General features: G+C 38.6%; 1 protein-coding gene across 3 annotated transcripts in view; it reads right to left on the minus strand.

Moving 5' to 3' along the window:
• Window positions 1-23,594, minus strand: part of LOC120528501 (CREB-regulated transcription coactivator 2) — a 269,051-nt gene that overhangs the window by 165,550 nt on the left and 79,907 nt on the right. For 2 of the 3 annotated variants that reach the window (XM_039752695.1, XM_039752681.1), the window contains exon 2: window positions 1,612-1,725. In XM_039752695.1, coding sequence (XP_039608629.1) covers window positions 1,612-1,725 — 114 coding nt within the window. The remainder of the gene's footprint in view (window positions 1-1,611; window positions 1,726-23,594) is intronic. The other variant, XM_039752689.1, reaches the window with a different exon arrangement.

Genomic DNA, 23,594 nt, shown 5'->3' on the forward strand with positions numbered 1-23,594 from the left:
ACAAACATATTGTGCAAGGCAACATTACTCAAACCATTACCTAGGTTGTATTTTACATTTTTACATTATTTCACAAAGTTAACATGTTAAACTGAATATGGTAATGCAAAAATGCAAGTACATCCATTACATAATTTTTCTTTTTTGCAATAATATGTGAAATATCAAGATCTGATCTCCATTTAAACAGTATCTTTAGATAAAAGTGATATAACAAACTTTACATCACATTTACATTTTGTAGTCCATGTATAATTTTAATAAGCATAAATTCAGATTTCTCATGGGGGAAAAAGTAGGTACACTCCTACATTTTGTCATTACCTCAGATATCTAGACATAGAATCAGATATACCAGATCAGATGCAAATGATCAAAAGCATTATAGGAAATGCCATCTTCAGGTTGTTTCTGCCAAAGGGAGCAATACCAGCAATTTGAGCCAAATGCGTACTTACTTTCTGCCCTCCAGATAGAAATGGCATATCTGTTAATTTTTCATTGAATACTTTATTGCAAAGTCAAAATTTTATTGCTTTTTTTCCTAAATTGCATCAATGTCTATCTAAAGATACTGTTTAAATGAAGATTAAATCTTAATATGCTCATATACAGTATACTGAAAAAAAAAAAAATTCATCGGGTGTAGTTACCTTTCAGGTGGCACGGTGGCGCAGAGGTAGCACTGCTGCCTCGCAGTTAGGAGACCCGGGTTCGCTTCCCGGGTCCTCCCTGCATGGAGTTTGCATGTTCTCCCAGTGTCTGTGTGGGTTTCCTCTCACAATCCAAAGACATGCAGGTTAGGTGGATTGGCGATTCTAAATTGTGTGTCCTGTGGTGGGTTGGTACCCTGCCCAGGATTGTTTCCTGCCTTGTGCCCTGTGTTGGCTGGGATTGGCTCCAGCAGACCCCCGTGACCCTGTATTCGGATTCAGCGGGTTAGAAAATGGATGGATGGATAGTTACCTTTCACATGATTGTATCAGGCTAAATGAGACAAGATATTACAAAACTGCTACATAAAAACTGGGATGTGAGAGTCAGTAGGCTTGAGCCCTAGGAACCAAGTTACCTGAACTATTCTATAACATTTCAGTAATTATTTACCACTATGATGCTGGTCTTTCTGATCATAAAATAGGTCCTTACGATAGCAATTGATAAGAAGAATTCATAATCAATTGCAGAATTACAGTATTTGGGGGTTCCTCGAGATCGCTTGCAAGATTTGGCTTAATAACTGATTAGCACATCGTCATCTCGTAACAGGCTTACATTATGAGTCTGGTATTTTTCCGTACGGCCGTTTTAGCTGTGGACTGTCCTCAAGAAACTGAGATACACACACACAGACACACACCCATAGGTTATGGTGGGGGAGGGCACAAAGCAAAAAAAACACAACAACAGTGTTCAATAAATATACATTAGCTGTGCTCAGATGTTCTACTGTACCGTATCAAATATATATTTTTAAAAATTCAGTGTCGTGAATGTACACTAACTTTTGAAACACTAGTATGCCATAGCAGTACATGTCAAAATTTATACAACTTAAAGCTTAAGTACATAATTTCTTCAGTACTGTGTGTGACAAAAACTCTTACTCACTCTAGGACCAACCTGAAATTCACTCGAACTGCTCCCGATTTGATTGACGTTTGGAAGGGATCCTCCATAATAATGTCCTTGGCCATGGGTAAGACGGAGTTTCTGTGCTTGTAACTAAAACACAGGAAAAAGGAAAAAAACAAACAAATTAGCAATACACACAGGATGTTACTTTAATTAAAAAAGCTTAAAGCATTAACTGCTTTATACAAAATGATTAACCTTTAATTGGGAAAAAGAAGAAACAAATTCAGGATTTCACTTACTTTAATTAAAGAGATCTGATGTTAAGAAAAATGTCACATTAGATCATCTAAATACACACTTTTTGAAAAATCAACCCTACATGTTCACCTAATAGCATCCTCAATTACTGCATTACTGACAGACTTCTGTTAAGGCTGGGTTTGACCCGAGTCATTTCTAAATGGCAGACTAGTCTTAATTTTTTTACTAATCTTGTTATTTAGTTTTGCAGCTAGCTGGTGTTTTCTTTTTCCTGCAAAGTTAAGAAAGCACAAAACTAAACCATAACCAGCTTGGCAAGACTCCAGCAATTATTTCTCTCTTTTTTTACTGTTTGTTTTCTTTACTCGTTTTAATGCTTTAGGAGCCAACTATTTAAAAGGGTATAAAAGCTGCAAATAAAAATATAAAGAATGGCTCATTCACTGTTATTTGCATCTGCAAGCTCATAATAAATCAGCTGATTTCAAGAGGAAATTAAAAAAAAAATCTATAATGAGTGGAGTAACAATTATTTCTGATCATGCAACAAGCACAAAAAAGGCACACTGAAGACTGAAAACTAGGTACAAGCCGGGCAGGGTCCACCTACTTAAGTGAATGCACGGTTAAAGGAATTAGAGTGCATCCTAGTAGCACTAGACACAAAGTTGGAACCATCTGGTACACTGCAGGTTCACTCACACACCCACATTCATTACTCCACCTGGTCAATTTAGAATCCTGATTTATTCTGACCAATACATCTTTGAGAATGTGTATGGAAGACATAATGCTGATGGCAGGAAAAATGTGCATGGACAATGACCAGGGGCAGGATTAAAAAAAAAAAAGTATGTCGGATTGAGTAGCAGGCAGCACTCTGCAATCATGCAGGCCACTAGGGCTGCAACAAGTCGACGACGTCGACTACAAAAAAATTGTCGACGCAGATTTTTTTATTCTCGACGCATCATAAACAGAACCTTCAATAGAGGCTCCAGTCACAAAGAATCACAAACTGCAATGCACTACATGAACGTCTGGGAGCAGTATCGTTTGTTATTCTTTGTAAAGACTGCACACAGTTCTACCAACGAAGAAGAAAGTCTGAGGAGAAGAAGAATGCAGAGGAAAATAAACATGGTTGCAATGGCAAGTCGGATATAGGAGGGGGAAGGACATGGAGAAAAATTGGGACATACACTTTCTAAAGTGTGGGAGCACTTCACCGAAAATGAAAAAAAAGTTGAATGCAGATTATGCAAAGCAGAGCTTTCTTTTCACGGCCGCACCACCATGATGCATGAGCATCTGAAATGCAAGCATCCTGGAGCTGTGATGCTGCCGTCTCTTGAGAGTTAAGTTTTAGCGAGTAAAGTTAGTGTCACATGTTAACGTTGACGTTTGTACTATAATGTGTACATCAAGGTTTCGGCAATGATAGTTAAGTGAACATAATTTCAGTTATGTTTGCTAACGTGTTTGGAGCTATAGTAAATGAGTGAATAGGAGTAGCTGAGCCGTCCTAGTTTTAATAATATTTGAGTTCATATGAATAATAAACCATCTCTAACTAACGTTAGGTAACTTGTGTTTTGGAGCATATCAGTAATTAGCTTGTTACATATATAAGTCTGTTACTTTTTATTTTGGCATAATATAGTACATGATGTGATAAACTACAACACTTTTCCTTCATAGTGTGATGATTAAAACATCTTTCTCTGTTGCTCTTTATGTTTCACATACAACCTACATCTATGGTTGAAGATCAGGCCTTCAAGGATGGATGGATGGATACTTTATTAATCCCAAGGGGAAATTTACATCAATACATTTCATCCAGGCTATACCTTATCTTCCAGAACTCATTTTACAAAGCTCATTGAGGGGAATTATAAATCTGCTATTACTCAGATGAAAACTGTTCTTAAAATCAGCCAAGAACAGGATTGTCCTGACAGCTGATGCCTGGACCAGTGTTGCCACAAAGGCTTATCTTGGTATCACTTTAGCGTCAGCCTCACAACCATGCCATTAGAAGAACGGCACACTGGGACAAACATCGCTGCATGGATTGAGCAGGCCTTGGAAAAGTTTGAGATGCCACCAAGCAAAATTGTGGCAGTTGTTCATGACAGTGGCTCAAATGTCGTCCTGGCTGCTAACATCTTGCAGGAAAAACATGGGTGGATGTCCATCTGCTGTACAGGCCAAACTTTGCACTGAAACACCCTCAGATCAGTAAAGCACTTGCGAGCAGCAAGGTGTCTTGTAGAGCACTTCAAACAAAGTGAACTGGCCTCAAGCAAGCTGAAGAAATAGGCAGAAACAAATGGGGACCCGGGAGCACAAACTTGTCCAATATGTTTCTACCAGGTGGAATAGCACTTATAAGATACCTCGCCTCCTGGAACAAAGATGGCCACTGACTGCAACTCTGTCTGACCCAACATTACCACAAAGAGGGAAACAACACCTAGACCTTTTAGCTGATCAGTGGATCATTTTAGAGGAGCTGGCTAAAGCTCTCCAGGACTTGGAACGTGCTACAGTCTACTTGAGTGGGGAAAGCTATGTAACTGTCTCTGCTCTGCCTCCACTGGTCAAAGGGCTTTTGAAATCCACCCACACTGCTTATGATACAGCTGCTGTGCAAGCCTTCCAGGCAGCTGCTTTAGAGGAGATCACTGCACGTTGGTCAAGAGAGGTCACCTTAAAAGATGATGATCCAAACAAACTGATCACTGCAACTGCACTGGACCCACATTTTCGAAAGTTGAAATTCCTGAAACCAGAAGAGAGGTTCAGCGTTCAGAACAAAATACAGGACCTGGCCCTCCAAGTCCATTAATGGGAGTATTACTCAAAACAACCAGTTTGCCACGGGGCATGAAGAAGCAACAGGGCCAGATGATGAGGGGGCTTCAACTTCAGCTGAGAGAACTTCAAATAGATCTCTACTAGCTCTTGATTTACTGCTTGGATGTGACTCAACAGACAGCGACAATGAGAACACTGAAGAAGATTCTCACAAACAACTGATCACCAATGAAGTAAGATTTAATTTATTGAAATAAGAATAGTGCCTATTAAACATGTCAATATTAAACATTTCAGATGTAGCCAACTGGCTAATTTTTGGCTGTTATCCCATGCCAGGTGTTGATGTTCTTTGGAGAGCAGCCCATCTCGAAGACAGAAAATCCTCTATCTTGGTGGAAGGCGAATGAGGCAAAGTATCCTACTCTTGCCTCATTGGTAAAATCATTCTTGTGTATTCCTGTTACCTCTACTCCCACCGAGCGTCTGTTCTCAGCAGCTGGGAACACTGTCTCAAAGAAGAGACCCAGCCTCACACCAGTGCGTGTCAAAATGCTCACGTTCCTGCACTGCAATCAGGAATATATTCATGTTTCACTGGTTGTTATTTTAATTTGATTATTAATTTGAATCATGTTAATGCAGAGACATCAGGGTGACAATCACAGGTGGACAGACATGAGCAGATGAGGAAAGACATGCACTGGAGCCCAGAACAGGAGGTGCAACCACAGGTCGCAAGCATCAGAATAGTCAGGCATGAAATTATCGTGACTAATCGAAATAAAAATTGAACAATTTGTCGACTACCAAAATGATCATTAGTTGCAGCCCTAAAGGCCACAAATTTGCCATCCTCTAGTAAAACAGAAATCATCTTGGTCCTACAACAGAAGCAAACAAAATGTGTTATAGTGATACCACTGAGGTGAACACTTTCTGAAATGTATCAGATATGCCCATTTTTAATCCACACTGGGTAATACCTAGTTATTAAAAATTACTTTGTAAAGAATTAATCTGTCAAATATTTTATCAATTAAGGAGGGGAAGGGATTAAGTTGACGAAATCTTTTGTACCACTGAACTCTTAATTGGCAGTAGTCTCTTTCGATCAGCTTAAGAGCTGTGTGGTCTGCAGATTTGATCTGAATTGTAGAAGAACCCTCTCTTGCGGGCAAATAGCTGCCTGTTGTTCTGTCACAAACTTGTTTTTACCCACATTTAAAAATACATCTTCCAAATCGGCCTGATTGGTTATTAAAATTGATTTATTTAAAATTTAGTCGCTGAGGGCCTGAAAATTTAGTGCCAGAGATGACTTGCTGTCATCTGCTCTTAGATTCAGTGTCCTGTCACTAACGAACTATAAAATCTTTGAAGGATGCGGCAATACTGTACTTATGAGAACTTGCCAGTTTTGGCTAATGTTTTAACCAAGTGCTTCATAAATTCAATAAAATCCTTGAAACAGTATTATCACAAACAAAATCTAGACTAACTAACTATCCAATCAGTAATCACAAGACTTATTCTATAGTAAGTTAACCCACTTTGATTATCATCACGTTTAATTATTCTAAGTTGACATTTAGAGTATGATATTATTATTAATCATTATTATTATTTAGAGTATGATATGTTGCTATTACACTTCATGTCCTGTCTTACCTGGAGGATGTACAGTGACTAATATATACTTCTTATGAATCACTTTGTATTGTAAAGTAAGTAAGGTCTCAGAGGAATTGATTAGTTTTAAATAAAAACAGTGGGGCTCAGGCGGGAATGTGAGCAAGTACCATGGTGAAGAGGTAGCCGGTAAATGGCCCCACAAGGAAGCGAGAGGAATGGCACTCAAGGGTTGGATTGTCCCGCGCGGAACAGCCTAGGGGAGTGAGGGTGATTGCAAGGACTCCAAGGGATCCTGTAGACAACAAGGAGGGTACATTGGAAGACAGAGTCTCAGCCCGGAGGCAAGACCCAACGGGTGAGCTGGGGTGAGGGAGAAAGAAAGATGCACTGGGCTGGCAGGAAAGAAAATGCAACCTGATGACTGTATGGTTTTATTCTTGACTTTTAACATATTTTTTTTTTAATTATTTACTGATTGTCTCTCCCGCAGAACAACACTAGTTTTTTTTTGATTTTGAAATACTCTGTTGATGAAAAAAGTTGCTGTTCCCTGTTTGCCCTAGTCCATCTTGGTTTCACGGTTATCAATGACCGAGGTCTCAGGGGAGTGTACCAGCTGCGGGTATATGCTTTATACTTTTACATTTTTTACTTGTAGTACTGGTGGATGGATATAGTTAAGAAAATTCATTAAAATAATATATTTATCATATCATTTTCTACTTAGGTGAACTACCCTCACAGTAAGTGCCAAGACTTATTAGATTGTGCTTAACAGGATTATGGTATGGTCTATAATAATTTTTAATTTGAGTCTCCTGGAATAGTATCTCTCATTAGAGAATACAGACTCATAGGAAATAGGGAAAGATTGGGTTGGTCATTGAAACGAAGTGCACTGAGAGGTAGAGGTATAAAAGACCATTTACAAAGTAATGTGTAGAATGCAGATTTTTTTTTTTCCCTTGGTAGAAAAAGAATATAGTAGGTGAAGAGATACAGAAGCAGTTTGGGGAACCCCACAGGTCCTGAACCCTTATCGGAGTTGTATGCAGTGGAAGAAAGCCATGCCAGTAAAAATAAAATACACTAGCACCCCACATCTAGATTGACATACACAGAGCCATCTACGGAAAGAGCAGTGTTGTGGAATATGGGAATGTGTATGTTGTATGTCAACATCCAACAGTTACAAGAAGCTTTTCAAGGACATCGACAGAAAATGGTAGATTTTATTTATATTTTTTATTTTTTTGGGAATGCAAACAAAACACACAGAAAAGTGAAAAAGCAAAACTGGATTACATAAGAAGTCAGAAGAGTAAGTGGGAAGAAGGACATAATCATGACCAAACATGATGGTTGAATTCTAGGTCAGTAAGTGACACCATAGTACTCAATCTGTCAAAACCTAGTGCAGAGTATTTATGATCAACTCTCTTGCCATTCCACAGAAACCTGGAAATCAGTGACTTGACTTTAGTCCAATTTCTAGTTGGAGGGGGGAATAAGACCTTAGCATTTAAAATGATTTGCAATTTTCATTATGATAATGGGAAGATGATAATTAAAGAACAAAAAACTCTGAGAAGTCATCATTAAATTTTATTGCATCCAAAAATATAGACTGATGAGCTATTCATCTGCAACTGAGTTAAAGATACAATTTATACAAAGTGACTTCAAACCCCATGTTGGTATGTAAAGTTAGTAAAAATTTAAATTGAGTGCTTCGTCCAAACTACCACTATACCTATAAGAACGAGTATAAACAAAACTATGTTTTCACTTTACTGCTGTAATGGATGTTGAATGATGTAATATGAGAACAATTTACTAATTTCACCTTTTTGAAGTCTGTCCTGCTATTGTGCTTACTTGTGGCAAACTGGCAACACCTACAAAGTCCTTTTGTTACTCTTTAACATTAAAAGCAACACAAAGCTACTTAATTAGTTGGAACATCCTCGGAGTAGGAAAATCGTTTGAAGCTATTTCCTTCATCAAACAGGATTCAATTTCAAAAGCAAAGGGAAGAACAAGGCAGGACTAAAACAAATGCTGACCGAAAAAGCAACTCTTATAAAAGTATTCTGGATTTCACATTTAAAACATACAGTGGTGTGAAAAACTATTTGCTCCCTTCCTGATTTCTTATTCTTTTGCATGTTTGTCACACAAAATGTTTCTGATCATCAAACACATTTAACCATTAGTCAAATATAACACAAGTAAACACAAAATGCAGTTTTTAAATGATGGTTTTTATTATTTAGGTAGAAAAAAAAATCCAAACCTACATGGCCCTGTGTGAAAAACTAATTGCCCCTGAACCTAATAACTGGTTGGGCCACCCTAAGCAGCAATAACTGAAATCAAGCGTTTGTGATAATTTGCAATGAGTCTTATACAGCGCCCTGGAGGAATTTTGGCCCACTCATCTTTGCAGAATTGTTGTAATTCAGCTTTATTTGAGGGTTTTCTAGCATGAACCGCCTTTTTAAGGTCATGCCATAGCATCTCAATTGGATTCAGGTCAGGACTTTGACTAGGTCACTCCAAAGTCTTCATTTTGTTTTTCTTCAGCCATTCACAGGTGGATTTGCTGGTGTGTTTTGGGTCATTGTCCTGTTGCAGCACCCAAGATAGCTTCAGCTTGAGTTGACGAACAGATAGCCGGACATTCTCCTTCAGGATTTTTTGGTAGACAGTAGAATTCATGGTTCCATCTATCACAGCAAGCCTTCCAGGTCCTGAAGCAGCAAAACAACCCCAGACGATCACACTACCACCACCATATTTTACTGTTGGTATGATGTTCTTTTTCTGAAATGCCGTGTTCCTTTTACACCAGATGTAAGAGGACATTTGCCTTCGAAAAAGTTCAACTTTTGTCTCATCAGTCCACAAGGTATTTTCCCAAAAGTCTTGGCAATCAGTGAGATGTCTCTTAGCAAAATTGAGACGAGCCCTAATGTTCTTTTTGCTTAACAGTGGTTTGCGTCTTGGAAATCTGTCATGCAGGCCGTTTTTGCGCAGTCTCTTTCTTATGGTGCAGTCGTGAACACTGACCTTAATTGAGGCAAGTGAGGCCTGCAGTTCTTTAGATGTTGTCCTGGGGTCTTTTGTGACCTCTCGGATGAGTCGTCTCTGCGCTCTTGGGGTAATTTTGGTCGGCCGGCCACTCCTATATATATATATATATATATATATATACACATATACAGTGTGTGCACAATTATTAGGCAAGTGAGTATTTTGACCATATCATCATTTTTAATGTGTATATTCCAACTCCAAGCTGTATTAACTTGAATGCTTATTGGATTTAAGCACGTCAGGTGATGTGTATTTGTGTAATGAGGGAGGGTGTGGCCTAAGGAGATCAACACCCTATATCAAGGTGTGCAGAATTATTAGGCAGCTAGTTTTCCTCAGGCAAAATGGGCCAAAAAGAGATTTAACTGACTCTGAAAAGTCAAAAATTGTAAAAGTCTTTCAGAGGGATGCAGCACTTTTGGAATTGCTAAGATATTGGTGTGTGATCACAGAACCATCAAACATTTTGTTGCAAATAGTCAACAGGGTCGCAAGAAACGTGTTGAGAACAAAAGACGCAAATTAGCTGCCAAAGATTTGAGAAGAATCAAACGTGAAGCTACCAGGAACCCATTATCCTCCAGTACTTTCATATTCCAGAGCTGCAACCTACCTGGAGTGCCCAGAAGTACAAGGTGTTCAGTGCTCAAAGACATGGCCAAGGTAAGGAGGGCTGAAACCCAACCACCACTGAACAAGAAACATAAGTTGAAACGTCAAAACTGGGCCAAGAAATATCTGAAGACAGATTTTTTCAAAGGTTTTATGGACCGATGAGATGAGAGTGACTCTTGATGGACCAGATGGATGGACCTGTGGATCAGTAATGGGCACAGAGCTCCACTCCAACGTGGAGGTGGGGTACTGGTATGAGCTGGTATTTTTAAAGATGAGCTAGTTGGACCTTTTGCATTGAAGATGAACTCAAAATCAACTCCCAAACCTACTGCCAGTTTTTCAAGACACTTTCTTCAAACAGTGATACAGGAAAAAGACCATGATTTTTATGCAGGCCAATGCTCCATCACTTGCATCAAGTTCTCCACTGCGTGGCCAGCCAGTAAAGGCCTTAAAGATGAAGGAATAATGACATGGCCCCCTTCCTCATCTGACCTAAACCCTATCGAGAACTTGTGGGCACTTCTTAAACGCTAGATTTACGGGGAGAAAAACAATACACCTCTCTGAAGAGTGTCTGGGAGGCTGTAGTCACTGCTCCACAAAAGCTGATCGTCAACAGATCAAGAAACTGACAGACTCCATGAATGGAAAGGCTTATGACTGTTATTGGAAAGAAGGGTGGCTATATTGGTCATTGATTGATTGATTTATTTTTTTTGAAATGTCAGAGATGTTTATTTGTAAATTTTGAGGTGTTTGTTTATTATTCTCACTATAACAGATGAAAATAAACAAGTGAGATAGGAAAATTTTCATTTTTCCTTTAGTTGCATAATAAATCTGCACACTAATAGTTGCCTAATAATTGTGCGCACATATGTATTCCCCTGATGATGTTCACACTCACATTTCCGCTGTGAAACATTCAGGTTTCAGGTTTATTAACATTTTGGATTGACTGATAGCACTGTGTTTCTTCCATATTAAAATTAATCCTCAAAAATACAACTTGCCTAATAATTCTGCACTCCCTGTATATATATATATATATATGTGTGTGTGTATATATAATATATATATATATATATGTGTGTATTCATATATATGTGTGTTCAAAGCCTATTTGAATATGCAAATCAATATAAATCGCCCTTAAGCGCAGCCTTCTGTGAAAAGACAATGGGAAAAGCACGGGGGGAAACATAAAAATTTCAGCGAATACCAAGTGGAGGCAAAGGAAAAACATACTATTTGTTCAAATAAACTGTGGTATAATCAACAAAAGGAAGTTGATCGAGTGGCATAGCGTGTTGGAGAAACTTGAAAGCTCACATTCACAAAATCGCACAGTGCCGTAAATAAAAAAAAAAGTCACATATCAAAGTCGCCGTGAAAAGAAGAGTTGTAAGCCTACTGTCTGAGTGTCATATGAAAGTTTATTAGGGTACAGAGAAAAAAGGCACACGGTGGGGAAAAAGCACGAAATGTCAACTTCAATCTCGACATTTCCACTTTAATCACGTAGTTTATTTGGTCATTTAGTAGAACATTATAAACTTCATCTTAAAATCGTTTAATCAACCAGTTTCTCAAATCACATCGTAATTAAAGTATAGCACGTTAATGCTTTGTTTTGTATTTGATCTTCTATTCGTATGTGATCTATGTGTGTGAATCACTACTTGCTTCTTAAACCGGCTCTCTTCCTCCAACTGGACACAGAGTCCATTACATTCGTGATATTACAGCTCTCTGAATAACTAAAATACTGAGATGTATACGTGGTGTCATTTTCATGATGATAGGAGCTAAAGCACATTATTAAACATGTGTTTCACTTCGATGAAATCATTTATTGCAGCAGTACTCAGGGGCGGCTCTAGGCTTGTGGTGGCACTGGGCAGAGGAAGAATCGGTGGCTCCTTCATCGGCCAATGTCAGTAAGGTAGCTTATCACGGTGGATGGCCACGTCCGTTGTGGACACTGCACAGCAGCCTCGTGCTCATGACAAGCATTTATCTTTTGTCGAAATTTGTCGCTGCGTTTTTAGCTGTGTTGTTATTTTCTCTTTCTGTTTTAAAATCAATATATATTGGCGCGGCCGCCACAAGAGTCCTTGCTTTTCTTTCCCCAAGTAACCGATCGCCATACAATCAGCTCTGTAATAGACGTTAAGCCATCTGTAAGCTTAGCGCCGATTCTTCAAAACGTTTAAATAACATTGAAATATCTTCGTCGTACATGTTTAATTATTCTATCCTTCACGACACTCCCAGTGAAGAATATAGATTATTTAAATGAAGTTAAAGTTTTATGTGTATAATTTAACAAACATATTTTGCTGCATTTCACCTTAAAAATGATATTGTCATCATATGTAAATACGCGCTTTATAAAGTGGCTCAGGTTGTGCAATATTATAACTGTAGTGCAAGTTTACAGTGAGGTGATTGTACTTATAATACAAACAGTTCTACAAGGAGCAATTGATTGACTGCATTTAAAGTTCTTGGGATGAAACTGTTTCTGAACCGCGAGGTCTGTACAGGAAAGGCTTTAAAACGTTTTGCAGTGGCTGAGACAGCGTGTCCTTAAAGCTGTATACCGATAATTCTCTTTCCGATCAGCTGCTGCTGTGATTCACACTCAGATACAGTGATATAAATCCTCTGAGTGGTGCAGTGAGAGAAATATGGAAAAAGATGATCCGCTGTGGCAACTCCTAACGGGAGGAGCTGAAAGAAGAAGAAGAAGAAGAAGAAGGAGAAGTGAGAGTAACAACGCTAAAGCAGTTATGGTATTTGGAATACTATGGCTGTTCCCTGGACCATTATATTGTTACGAGTTAATTACAATCAGATGCATTACACTAATAAACAATATGCGGTTGGTTTCTGTGTATTAATAAAGCCGCGTAATGAAAATAATGAGTAATCACACAAGAACAGTACCATTGCTTTGACGCTGGGTGCCGCCAGTTTGCAAAACCGAGCGGAGAACTTGCGTACGACAAGGCATGAGGTACCGTGGAAAAGTGCGTGGCTTTACGCCAAGTGTAGGTTTTATACATCGCGATTTGAACGTGGAAAAGTTCTTACGCAACATTTCTGTGCGTACGCACCGTTTATACATGAGGCCCCAGATCACTAGGACAGCATTTTTTCACTTAAGAAACACAGCAAAATTTAGACCACTTATATAATTCAAAGATGCTGAGAAATTAATTCACGCTTTTGTTTTTAGTAGACTAGATTACTGTAACGCACTCCTCTCAGGACTACCCAAAAAAGACATAAATCACTTGCAACAAGTGCAGAATGCAGCTGCTAGAATCCTAGGAAAAGAAAATCCGAACACATTTCTCCAGTTTTGATGTCACTACACTGGTTGCCTGTGTCATTCAGGATTGACTTTAAAATACTGCTTATGGTTTATAAAGCCTTAAATAATCTCCATCTTATATATCGGAATGCCTGACACGTTATATTCCAAATCGTAACCTTAGATCTTTAAATGAGTGTCTCCTTATAATTCCAAAAGCTAAACTTAAAAGAAGTGGTGAGGCGGCATTCTGCTGTTATGCACCTAAAATCTGGAATAGCCTGCCAATAGGAATTCGCCAGGCAAATACAGTAGAGCACTTTAAAAAACTGCTGAAAACACATTACTTTAACATGGCCTTTTTATAACTTCACTTTAACTTAATACTGATACTCTGTATGTTCAATTCATCATAATAACTATTCACAGTGGCTCCAAAATCCGTACTGACCCCTACTCTCTCTTCTGTTTCTTTTTCCGGTTTCTTTGTGGTGGCGGCCTACTCAAAGCATCATGATGCACCAACATTGATGGACTGAAAGCCAGAAGTCTACGTGACCATCATCATCAGGTCCTTCCATGAAAACCCTAAATACAAAGAGGACTGTTTGATTTATGTTAGGTAGATTGCCCAGAGGGGACTGGGCGGTCTCTTGGTCTGGCTGGAACCCCTAACAGATTTTATTTTTTTTTTCTCCAACTTTTGGAGTTTTTTTTTTGTTTTTTCTGTCCACCCTGGCCATCGGACCTTACTTATTCTATGTTAATTAATTTTGACTTATGTTTATTTTTTATTGTGTCTTCTATTTTTCTATTCTTCATTTTGTAAAGCACTTTGAGCTACATTTTTTGTATGAAAATGTGCTATATAAATAAATGTTGATTGATTGATTGATATATATAGATAGTGGTGTATGGCCAATACCCCCAAGCCGCCAGGTGGTCCCCCGAAGACCAGAAGGGCATCATGAACATTGCAGTTTTTATACGCAGCCCTGCTGGATGCCATGGGGGCCACTAGGGGACGCTGCAGGGGGGCACAACGATTATTTACCCTACGTCCCAGAAGTACATCCAAGTCACATGGACAAGGGGAATGATGTGCTTCCAGGGTGAAGAAAAAGGACTTTTTACCTGAACCAGAAGTGATACAAGATCACATGAACTGGGGATTGGGAACACTTCCGGGTCAGGGAATATAAAAGGTTTCTGGCATCTTGGACAAGGGTTCAAGGGAGGGATAGCGCCCCCTATCTGTCACAGTGGCGTAGTCGGCAAGATTCTCTGGCCGTCGGTTTGGCAGAGGACCTGTTTTTAAATATTCTGTTGACAGAGTATCCCAAGAAGGCAATGTTTGGACACGCAGCAACAACGCCGGAACCTTCCTTCACCAAGTCCGGAATGGGTAGGAACAAGGGCAAGCAGAGCAGCATCGCCAGCGGAACAGCCATGCTCGTAATGGCCGACGCTCGGGAGGAATTATGGAGCAGCCTCACAAGTCCGGAAAAACATCCAGGGAATGAAGATCGCTCTGAGGTACATGCCGGGAATGTCATCGATAAACCGTTTAAAATAACACACTTTATCCCGTGCATGTACCTCGGAGATGATCACCTGGAGCCTCCGTGGGAGAAAGGAGACTTTCCCGAAGATAATGGCACATTCCTGTTCGAGCCAGAGAGCATGGAAGAGGACTTCCGCATGTCGGTGGCCGGCGAGGGACACGTGATCAACCCCGGTATTTTCTGGGAAGGAGGAGGTCCATGTCCCGCTGCTTGTGCCTTCGTTTTCGAAGAAACGGACTCGGACTTTCTGAAGGGGAAGGGAGAGGCGAGCGAAGCACCGCTCACACCGAAAGAAGGTAAGGAGGGCCGGGAAATGGCTGATCGGGATGTCAATAAATTAATAAAGACAGACCGTAGTCCGCCGAAGGTGGCAACCCCGTCCTCAGTACCAAAAAACTACAATTCCCAGAAGCCTCCGCGAGACCCATCGGAGCACGTGCCGACAGCAGACAGGCTTATTGGCTCCCGGCCGGCAGGTAAACAGAATGAGGAAGTGAGTATACCTCTGGCCAAATTTATTAACTCTTTTGACGTGCAGGAACTCGAAAAACTAATCGAGCCCGTGCAAGGTGTTTTCCAGATGCTGGCGGCAATTAAAAAGATCGTAGGGGATCTGGGAGAAACGGCTGAGGCGCCCATCAGAAAGGTAATGGAATAATTACAGAGAATCGGACGGGAGCCTCCTGTATTATATGATGTGGCGGTACAGGTGAGTAAAGCTGGTACCGTATATAATGAAATAGGGACGCAGAGTAACACGGGCCTGCATTTAATCCATAGCGGGTACCAAGTGGATGCATGCCCTACAAGAGAGGCCGAAACGTTTACAGAGTGGCAGGGGAAGGGCCAATCGAGCCGGAGCAGCTGGATGGTGCCGTCTCTCGGAGCGATTCGGTCCTAAAGACACCGTCCCGTGTTATTAATAAATCTAAAGGGGTACAGACAGAAAAGGGGCTCTCTTTCTCTCATAGAGAGACCCAAACTGTTGACAAACTCTAGAGTAAGCAGGAGATCCCAAAAATAAAGCGGGGGTCTCCTGACAAGAAAAAGAAAGGCGAGACAGAACTATTAGAGGCGACAGGGGTTTCCTTCCCAGCAAGAAAAGGGGTGGACCTAACGTTTCCCAATTGTTTTCAGTCCCGCAGGGGGAGAGAAACAGGAGGACGGAGGCAGTGCTACGGATGCCAAAGGTTGGGGCACATTTGGCGGAACTGTCCTTGGAGAGTGGGGGGCCAGATGTCGGTTTGGACTAATATTTCCCCTAGATTCTACAGGGAGCGAGAGACATGGATTAGCCAAGGCTCAACCGGAAACTCCTCTTGGAGAAAGACTTCCTTCTCAGGGCAGGCCTCTCCGAATTACAATTCGTCGCTGGGGGAGGAGTGCTGTAGTGTATGGCTGGTCGTTTATCCCGGCCAATACCCCCAAGCCATCAGATGGAGCTCTCCCTGCAGCATTGAGGTGCCTTGAAGACCAGCAGGGCATCATGGACATTGAAGTCTTTACCAACAGCCCAGCTGTATACAATGGGGGCCACTAGGAGACGCTGCAGGGAGAAACAATACTTATTTACCCTACGCCCTGGAAGTATGTCCAAGTCACATGGACAAGGGGAATGATGTGCTTCCGGGGTGAAGAAAAGGAAGTGATAGGAGATCACATGGACTGGGGATTGGAACACTTCCGAGTCATGGAATATAAAAGGATTGTGGGAGCTCCCAGACGGTGAGCTGAGCTGGGTGGAAGGGTGGCAACGCGTCTGGGAGTGGGGGAATTATTGTATTGTGATTAGTGATTGGTTTAATAAGTATTGCGGAAAGAAGGGTGCTTTGTGCACTGTGCTGTATTAATAAAGTCTACTTTTGGACTTTTATCTGGTGTCTGGCATCTTGGAAAAGGGTTAAAGGGAGCAATAGCGCCCCCTATCTGTCACACTAGGTATATATTGTATATCGCCATTCAGCCAAAATATATCAAGATATGATTTTTTATCTATATCGCCCAACACTACTATGAAGGCTGCAGTTTTCATTTTAAGCAACAGTGTATGAGTCAAAAGCTTGTCATGATTTGCAAACACACTGAAAGAAAAATAAAATCTAAAAAAACATGTAAAAACTAGGTCTGTCATAGGCAACTTCAATTATTTTTGGATTCGTATGTCAATGTATAATTTTTGTAAAATCTATAAAAATGGAAATTTCAGACTGATTTTTACTTCTTATGAAACCTTGCTACTTTACTTATATTAAAAAATAATTCATTCAAAATATTTGATGTTCATAAGAAAAACTAAAAGATAAACACAGCTACACAAAAAACTCTCTGCAACCAACTGTTAAAATTCCCAAGCACAACATCTCACTTTTAGTTATGCCTAGTAAGAATTCAGTACTTAATAACTTAACAGTAAAAGAAAATGGGGATAGTTCAAAACAGTTTAATTCCTGGAGAGGGTAAGCCAAGAAAAAAATGGTGAAAAACCCTAGCCTACAGATACTGCATGGATTTAATGACACATGTGTTAATAGTTTGCTGTAGGTAAGAGTCTGACTGGATTAACAGGTTTCTTACACAAAGTAATGTAGTGCTACTACTGTTAGAAGCAGCCAAGATCTAAGATCATGTTCTCCTTCATCAAGTAGGGTTGATATTAGTAGGGGCCCTGAACAGATGGTACATTTTTAAGGGCTTTGACTAGTTTTGAAACCCATGATTTAAACTATTCAGTTAACAGCAGCTGAAAGAGATGACATTTATGATGATTACTGTTGATTTAAAACAGTGTTAGTCAGTTCAAAGGACAAAACTGTTGATACCTATAACTTAGCGCGGGTAAATTTAAATATGTCCTTGGCTTATCACTTAAAAGCAAAACATGCATGATGCCGCTGTTAAAAACTCAGCAAACACTACAGTAGACTATAGTCCATTAACTACAGAAATTTATTGGAAAATGGATTGCATCAAACTACAGACCTCTAAATTTAGTTGAAAATACAGGAATGAGACACATCATTCACAAGGTCAAAGAGTTCTTACACATTACCTTCACGTGGGACAACTATACCATATTTTAAGGATTTATATTAAAAGGGGTGAGACTTTGCAGTTTGAGCAGCGAAGAAGTTGTACAGCAGTCATGTTTATAGTTGACTACTGGACATCACTAAACCACTTTATTTAAACATAAGAATAATTATGATTAATCAAGGGATATGTTGTTATTAATTGCATTTAAACCATTTAATTGTTTGAAAGTTCAAATTTGAATATTTGCTATTTTAAATGAACATTCAAACCTTCATTTTTGCTTATTTGACATCCTTACCATCTAAACACTGCGTCCTGAATTTCCACTTCTGTTAACCACTAGTCTCTCATGTCAGACCTTAACAAAAACCTTTTGAAAATCAAGATAATAAATATCATATGTACTGCTCTAATTCTATGCTTTTGTTGTTTCCTTTTAGAATTACTGAAACACAATCTGTCTAAAACTAGTTATTCTCAAATACCTTTTTTTGTGAAATGGGATGCTCAAATTTATCCTTAATAATTGCTTCCATTAAATTATCCATGATTCATGTTAAGCTTACTGGCCTATGATTATTTGAATCAGTCCAATCAACTTTTGGGGTAACATTTTCTAGCATCTAATCCTTATGAATTTTTTCCCAGTGTGTAGTGTTCTCCAAAATGATGTCTCAACAGTTTATATATGCACTCACTTTCTCCTTAAGCATTCAAGAATTAATATTTATCTGATCATTAGCTCTTGATCTATAATTTCCAAATCACTAAGTGATTTGTTTTGAGATTATTAATTTCTTAACTGGTGAAAATGTCAGAAGAATGTGAATTTAGAACTTACACTGTTTTCATTGTTGACCCATTCTTACTGTTCCTGCACTGTAAAGTGCACTTCACTTTCTCTTTAACTGTTGTTTTACTACTAAAAAACTGAAAGAATGCTTGAGTTATCTTTCACCTTTTCCATAATATTTCGCTCTTTCTTTTAGCATTCCTAATAACCTTTTTAAACTATGATCTTGTGGCATTTATATTTTATACAGCCATTTTATCTTTTAGGTTCATTTTAGATATGTATTTATCTACCGTAGAGTTCTTCATAACTTCTTAGATCAAAATATTGTTAAGAAAATGTCCTGTGTTGCACATAAAATGCATTCAAACACACTGTACTGCTCATATACTGTTTCAGCACTTAATTTCATTTCCGAGTTTACCTTTGTTAGATTTTGCCACATCTGGTAAAAGTTTGCCCTACTAAAGTTAAAAGTCATGGTTTTAGTTTTTAATTATGCACTCTGCCAAAACTCTTTAGTGTATTAGATGACAGTAATTAGAGCCTGTTTAAGTCTGAAAATGCTCTTTAACCGCCTCTTTCTTCCTAACATGAGCGCTCAGTGGCTTGTGTGTGTGTGTAACTTAATAAACTATATATTTTTTTTTCCTTTAATTTCCTTCCTCTCTGATAAACTCATTTGCTTATACACTATTAATACCAGCAATGACAGTCACATATGAGCTTACTATCCATGCACTTCTGCTCAACTCGGCTCACAGTAATCCTGTGCTGCGAACCACCAGACCCTCTCCTCAGTAACCAAGCGTAGCTGGTTTGCTCTTGTGCAGGAGGAAGAAATGTAAATAAACAAAAAAAAAAGTACTGCCTAGACCTTTATTACACAGACACAAAATACAGCTTTAAGCTCAGTGTTCACTGTACAGAACATAAAATCAACAGTCTCATCAGCACCTCCCAGGAAATGAACAATAATGAACCAACAAATCCGCCAGGGACTTTCAGCTGTCTTTTGCTATTTAAATGTGTCAAGCAATTAACTTATAAGTGGGTAATATTGTGTCAGCTTTCTAATATAAATCAAAATGGAGTCCCACATGCTCAGAAAGGGGCATGTTTTTTTGATAAAATTATTTAATTCAAATTAATGTTTTGAAGTGATATTCAAAAACAAAATTCACTTTTTTTGTTTATTCATCTTTAGTTGCCAAACGGTACAGTTAAACAGCTGAGCAAACACCCTAGTTTGATCAACTGGTTACATATGTAGAACCAAAAATATGTTAATGCTAAGAATGTTGTAAAAATGCAAAAAGAAGTAGTTCAAATTGGCACCACATCCAATTTATTTCAGACTTTAAAAGAGAAACACCCAGCAGAACAGAATCAACATGGGAAATCACAGGACAAAGATAAAGCCACTGTTTCATCATACTCCACACAAGATGCACTTCCTACAATATAGTATAACCAGTTAGATAGTGTGATTACATTAGGTAGAAAGCGTGCCTTATCAGAGACTGGGAGAACAATGCACCACAGATGTCCATTATAGCTTCTTGCCCTCAACAGTAGGTAGGCTATGATGGAGGAGAAGAATATATAGGGGGCCTGTAATGAGAGGTCAGATGGCTATCAGAGCACACTTAAAGGAAATGACTCTCTGGCAGTATGCAGCATTTCCCAACCTCAGTGCGTAGAGAATTTTTGCAGGAATCAGGCAAGGCATGTATAATGAGTGGTAGTTCATGAAAACCGGGCCAGGTATGTCACTGGTCTGTGGTGTTCCCCACTGTTTTTTTTTTTTAAAAAAAGAAGTTTCAAATACCCAACCCCACCCCACTCTTTGATGTCTTATGTTAGTAAATGTAGACTCTCGAAACTGCTTGGAGGACCCCGATATCCCCCACACCACTCTGCTATTTATATAACATCAGTAAAGGAGGCCTCTCAAAACTCACCCCAACCATTATATGGTCGATCTAACGTTAGTAAATGTAGATGTATGCAGATCCATAATCCCTCGCTCTTTAATTTAATGTTTGCAAATGAAGCTACTTGAAAATCTTTAAAAATGGTCCACAAGTCAAAAATGTTGAAAACCACAGCAATACAGATGAGTCATTCTGGAGAGCTGAAGTTGTGGCAGAGAGAAGAAGCAGCCTGGTGTACTCTACAAGCTAAACTGTTTCTTTGGGGGGAAAAAAATGGCATGTGGTACTAGCAGAAGGTGCGTCTTAAGATAAATAAAGTGTAGACCAGACTGCACATAAATTTTCTTAATTTTCCTCATTGTAACATATATATATAGTAAGGTTTCTAAACTTTTTTTGGGACTCTTCCCAGCAGAACAACATGCCAAAGAGCGTCCCCTAGAACGACCGCTGCATCTGTGGAAGGCAGCATATCTTTTGCCAGAACAACCACAGGCACTCAGCGCTGCAGTGCCTCACCATGAAATCAAATCCAAGCTGACTGCAGTCGCGATATAATCGCTGTCGTCAATGGGTGATTCAAGGAACATTATAAAGGCAGGGAACAGTATTACAACAATAAATAACCGTGCTGTTCCTGTTTCAAGCTAAATAAAGCTGCTTTTGCTAAAGTACTAAAACTCAGCCTCGTACTTTGGGGTGCAAGACAGGGACTCACAAGTCACTATATATACCACATACACATACATATATACACACACACAGTATATACATGCATATATAGTGTGTGTGTGTACAACCATCACATTTTAGTTTTCCCTTCAAGAACAGTTGAAAATGATTCATATGATGAAATTTTTAAATAAATCTTAAATAATACATAAATTAAAAAAAAAAAAAATGAGGTTTTATATTTTTGTCATAATGTCAAGCTCTCTTGCTATTTTTGTAGGAACTGGTAATCTGGATCTTTAAGATTTTCTGAACACTGTTTTAAAGGCTTGAATTTTACTTTAGCTTGTATGGTAAAACTGATTATTGAATTTATTACTTTCAAGCATGAATAAACAGTCTGCTTTACTTGTATTCTCATCATGTCAAGTGGAAGAAGCTTTTAGTAACAGAGATATAAGTAATTAAAAGGTTATTTGACAGCAGAGCTATGTCTGTGTATTTTAATATGCAGAAAGAATGAAGCCAATGGCTCTACAAGCAATAACATCACTGGAGGTTAAATGAAGCATTTGGCTCATGGAGAACCACAAGTGTAGATATTATGGTTTGTAGTAATAAATAATAATTTAAGAAGATTCTGTTTGGTGGTGTACAGTGTATTGGCAGAACACTACCAAAAAAAAAAAAAAATCAAACGTCAGGTGTATTCCATGATGCTCTTTATACCTTTGCAAATACATCATCTTAGGAACAAATGTGCTTTACTTAGTTAACTTTTAACCCTTATTTGTTTATAAAGCATTCTTCCAAACTCTGAATCTACACTGATCATTAACAAATTATTAATTACTGTACAACATAATTTTTATTTCCTGTACTCTGTACATATGACTATACTATTACTGCAACCAATGTGGAAATTGATGGAACAGTTACATTGCAATTATTATGTTTTAAATTTCAGAAACAAAAACTTTACATTAATCTCAATTGAGGCCGTAATAATCATTTGGAGAGAATACACACATGGTGAGCTTTCCTTCTTCAGTTAAATATGAACAGAAAATGTATTGTTACGACATAAGAGTTCACATTAAAAAATACTGAATAGATAAATATGAATATACATCTTTTGTCTTGCAGAAAATTATAATGACTTTCAATGGGACTGAATGATTTGCAGGCGACTGTATGAGCAAGAGAAGTTTCCTTTGACAATCAGATGTTTAGAGAAAAAAAATCTACAAACAGAATTCCAAACAGACAAAATGTAATTGGGTGTGAAAGCCCCTCAACAAGCTTAAGGATGATGTCTGCTCTGCCACTTTGAGTTTCCCATCCATAAAGGTTAATAGCAGGGTTTTGACCTCAACTACAGTGAAATTCAGTAAACAGCACACCACAGCATTGTATTAGATGAATGGGGTTCACATAAGTAATTACAGCATTTATGGACATCTTTGAACTTCAAGGAAATGAACAATGTATCCTGCAACAATCTGACGCAAGTATTTTGGAAAGGTCCCCATACTGTAAGAGATGCTGCCAGGATCTGCCTCTGACGCTGTGATCATGAACTGTAATAAGTATTGTAATAACGTGGTCAGAAAAATGTTCAAAATGTGTTTACTAATTTAGTTCTACACAAAAGGTTCGCAATTTTAATCAATATGTAATATTCTACATTTTAGTGCCATCCTTATGTGAATTATTTACACGACACTGGTAGACATTATAGCTTCTTCAAACCAGCATGACAAACACTATCATGTACAGCAGCCAGGTGTGAGCAAACTGTTCAGTTAAGGAGAGCCAAAAAAGCCATAAAAAAGAATATGAATAACAGACTAATGTGCAGTACCAGAGTAAAAAGACCTAAAGATAAAATATTAGCAGGAAATTACTTAATGAGTGCAGAATTAGTTAAAAAAAAGTTAAGCAATAGCATATTTGTGCTTGATTATAAAATATTAATCTGGATTAAATTAGAAAGCTACATGATGTAACCGGGAGGATTTTAAGTAATGATTAAGACTGAGAGAAATTTTGATGCCAAATTTGCCATGATGAGAAAATAGAGAATAGTAACACAACAGAATGTACTTAAGCAAAACATAAAGTAGACAAAAGCAGTGTTTAGAATAGTACCACATCTTAGCCAAGTGAAAGAGGAAAAAATAATGAAGACATAAAGCACTATTCCTGAGATACCTACAATTATATTTATGCTTTACTGGGACTAAGAACAGAAA

The sequence above is a fragment of the Polypterus senegalus genome, chromosome 1 (assembly GCF_016835505.1).
Source record: "Polypterus senegalus isolate Bchr_013 chromosome 1, ASM1683550v1, whole genome shotgun sequence".
Lineage (NCBI taxonomy): Eukaryota > Metazoa > Chordata > Cladistia > Polypteriformes > Polypteridae > Polypterus > Polypterus senegalus.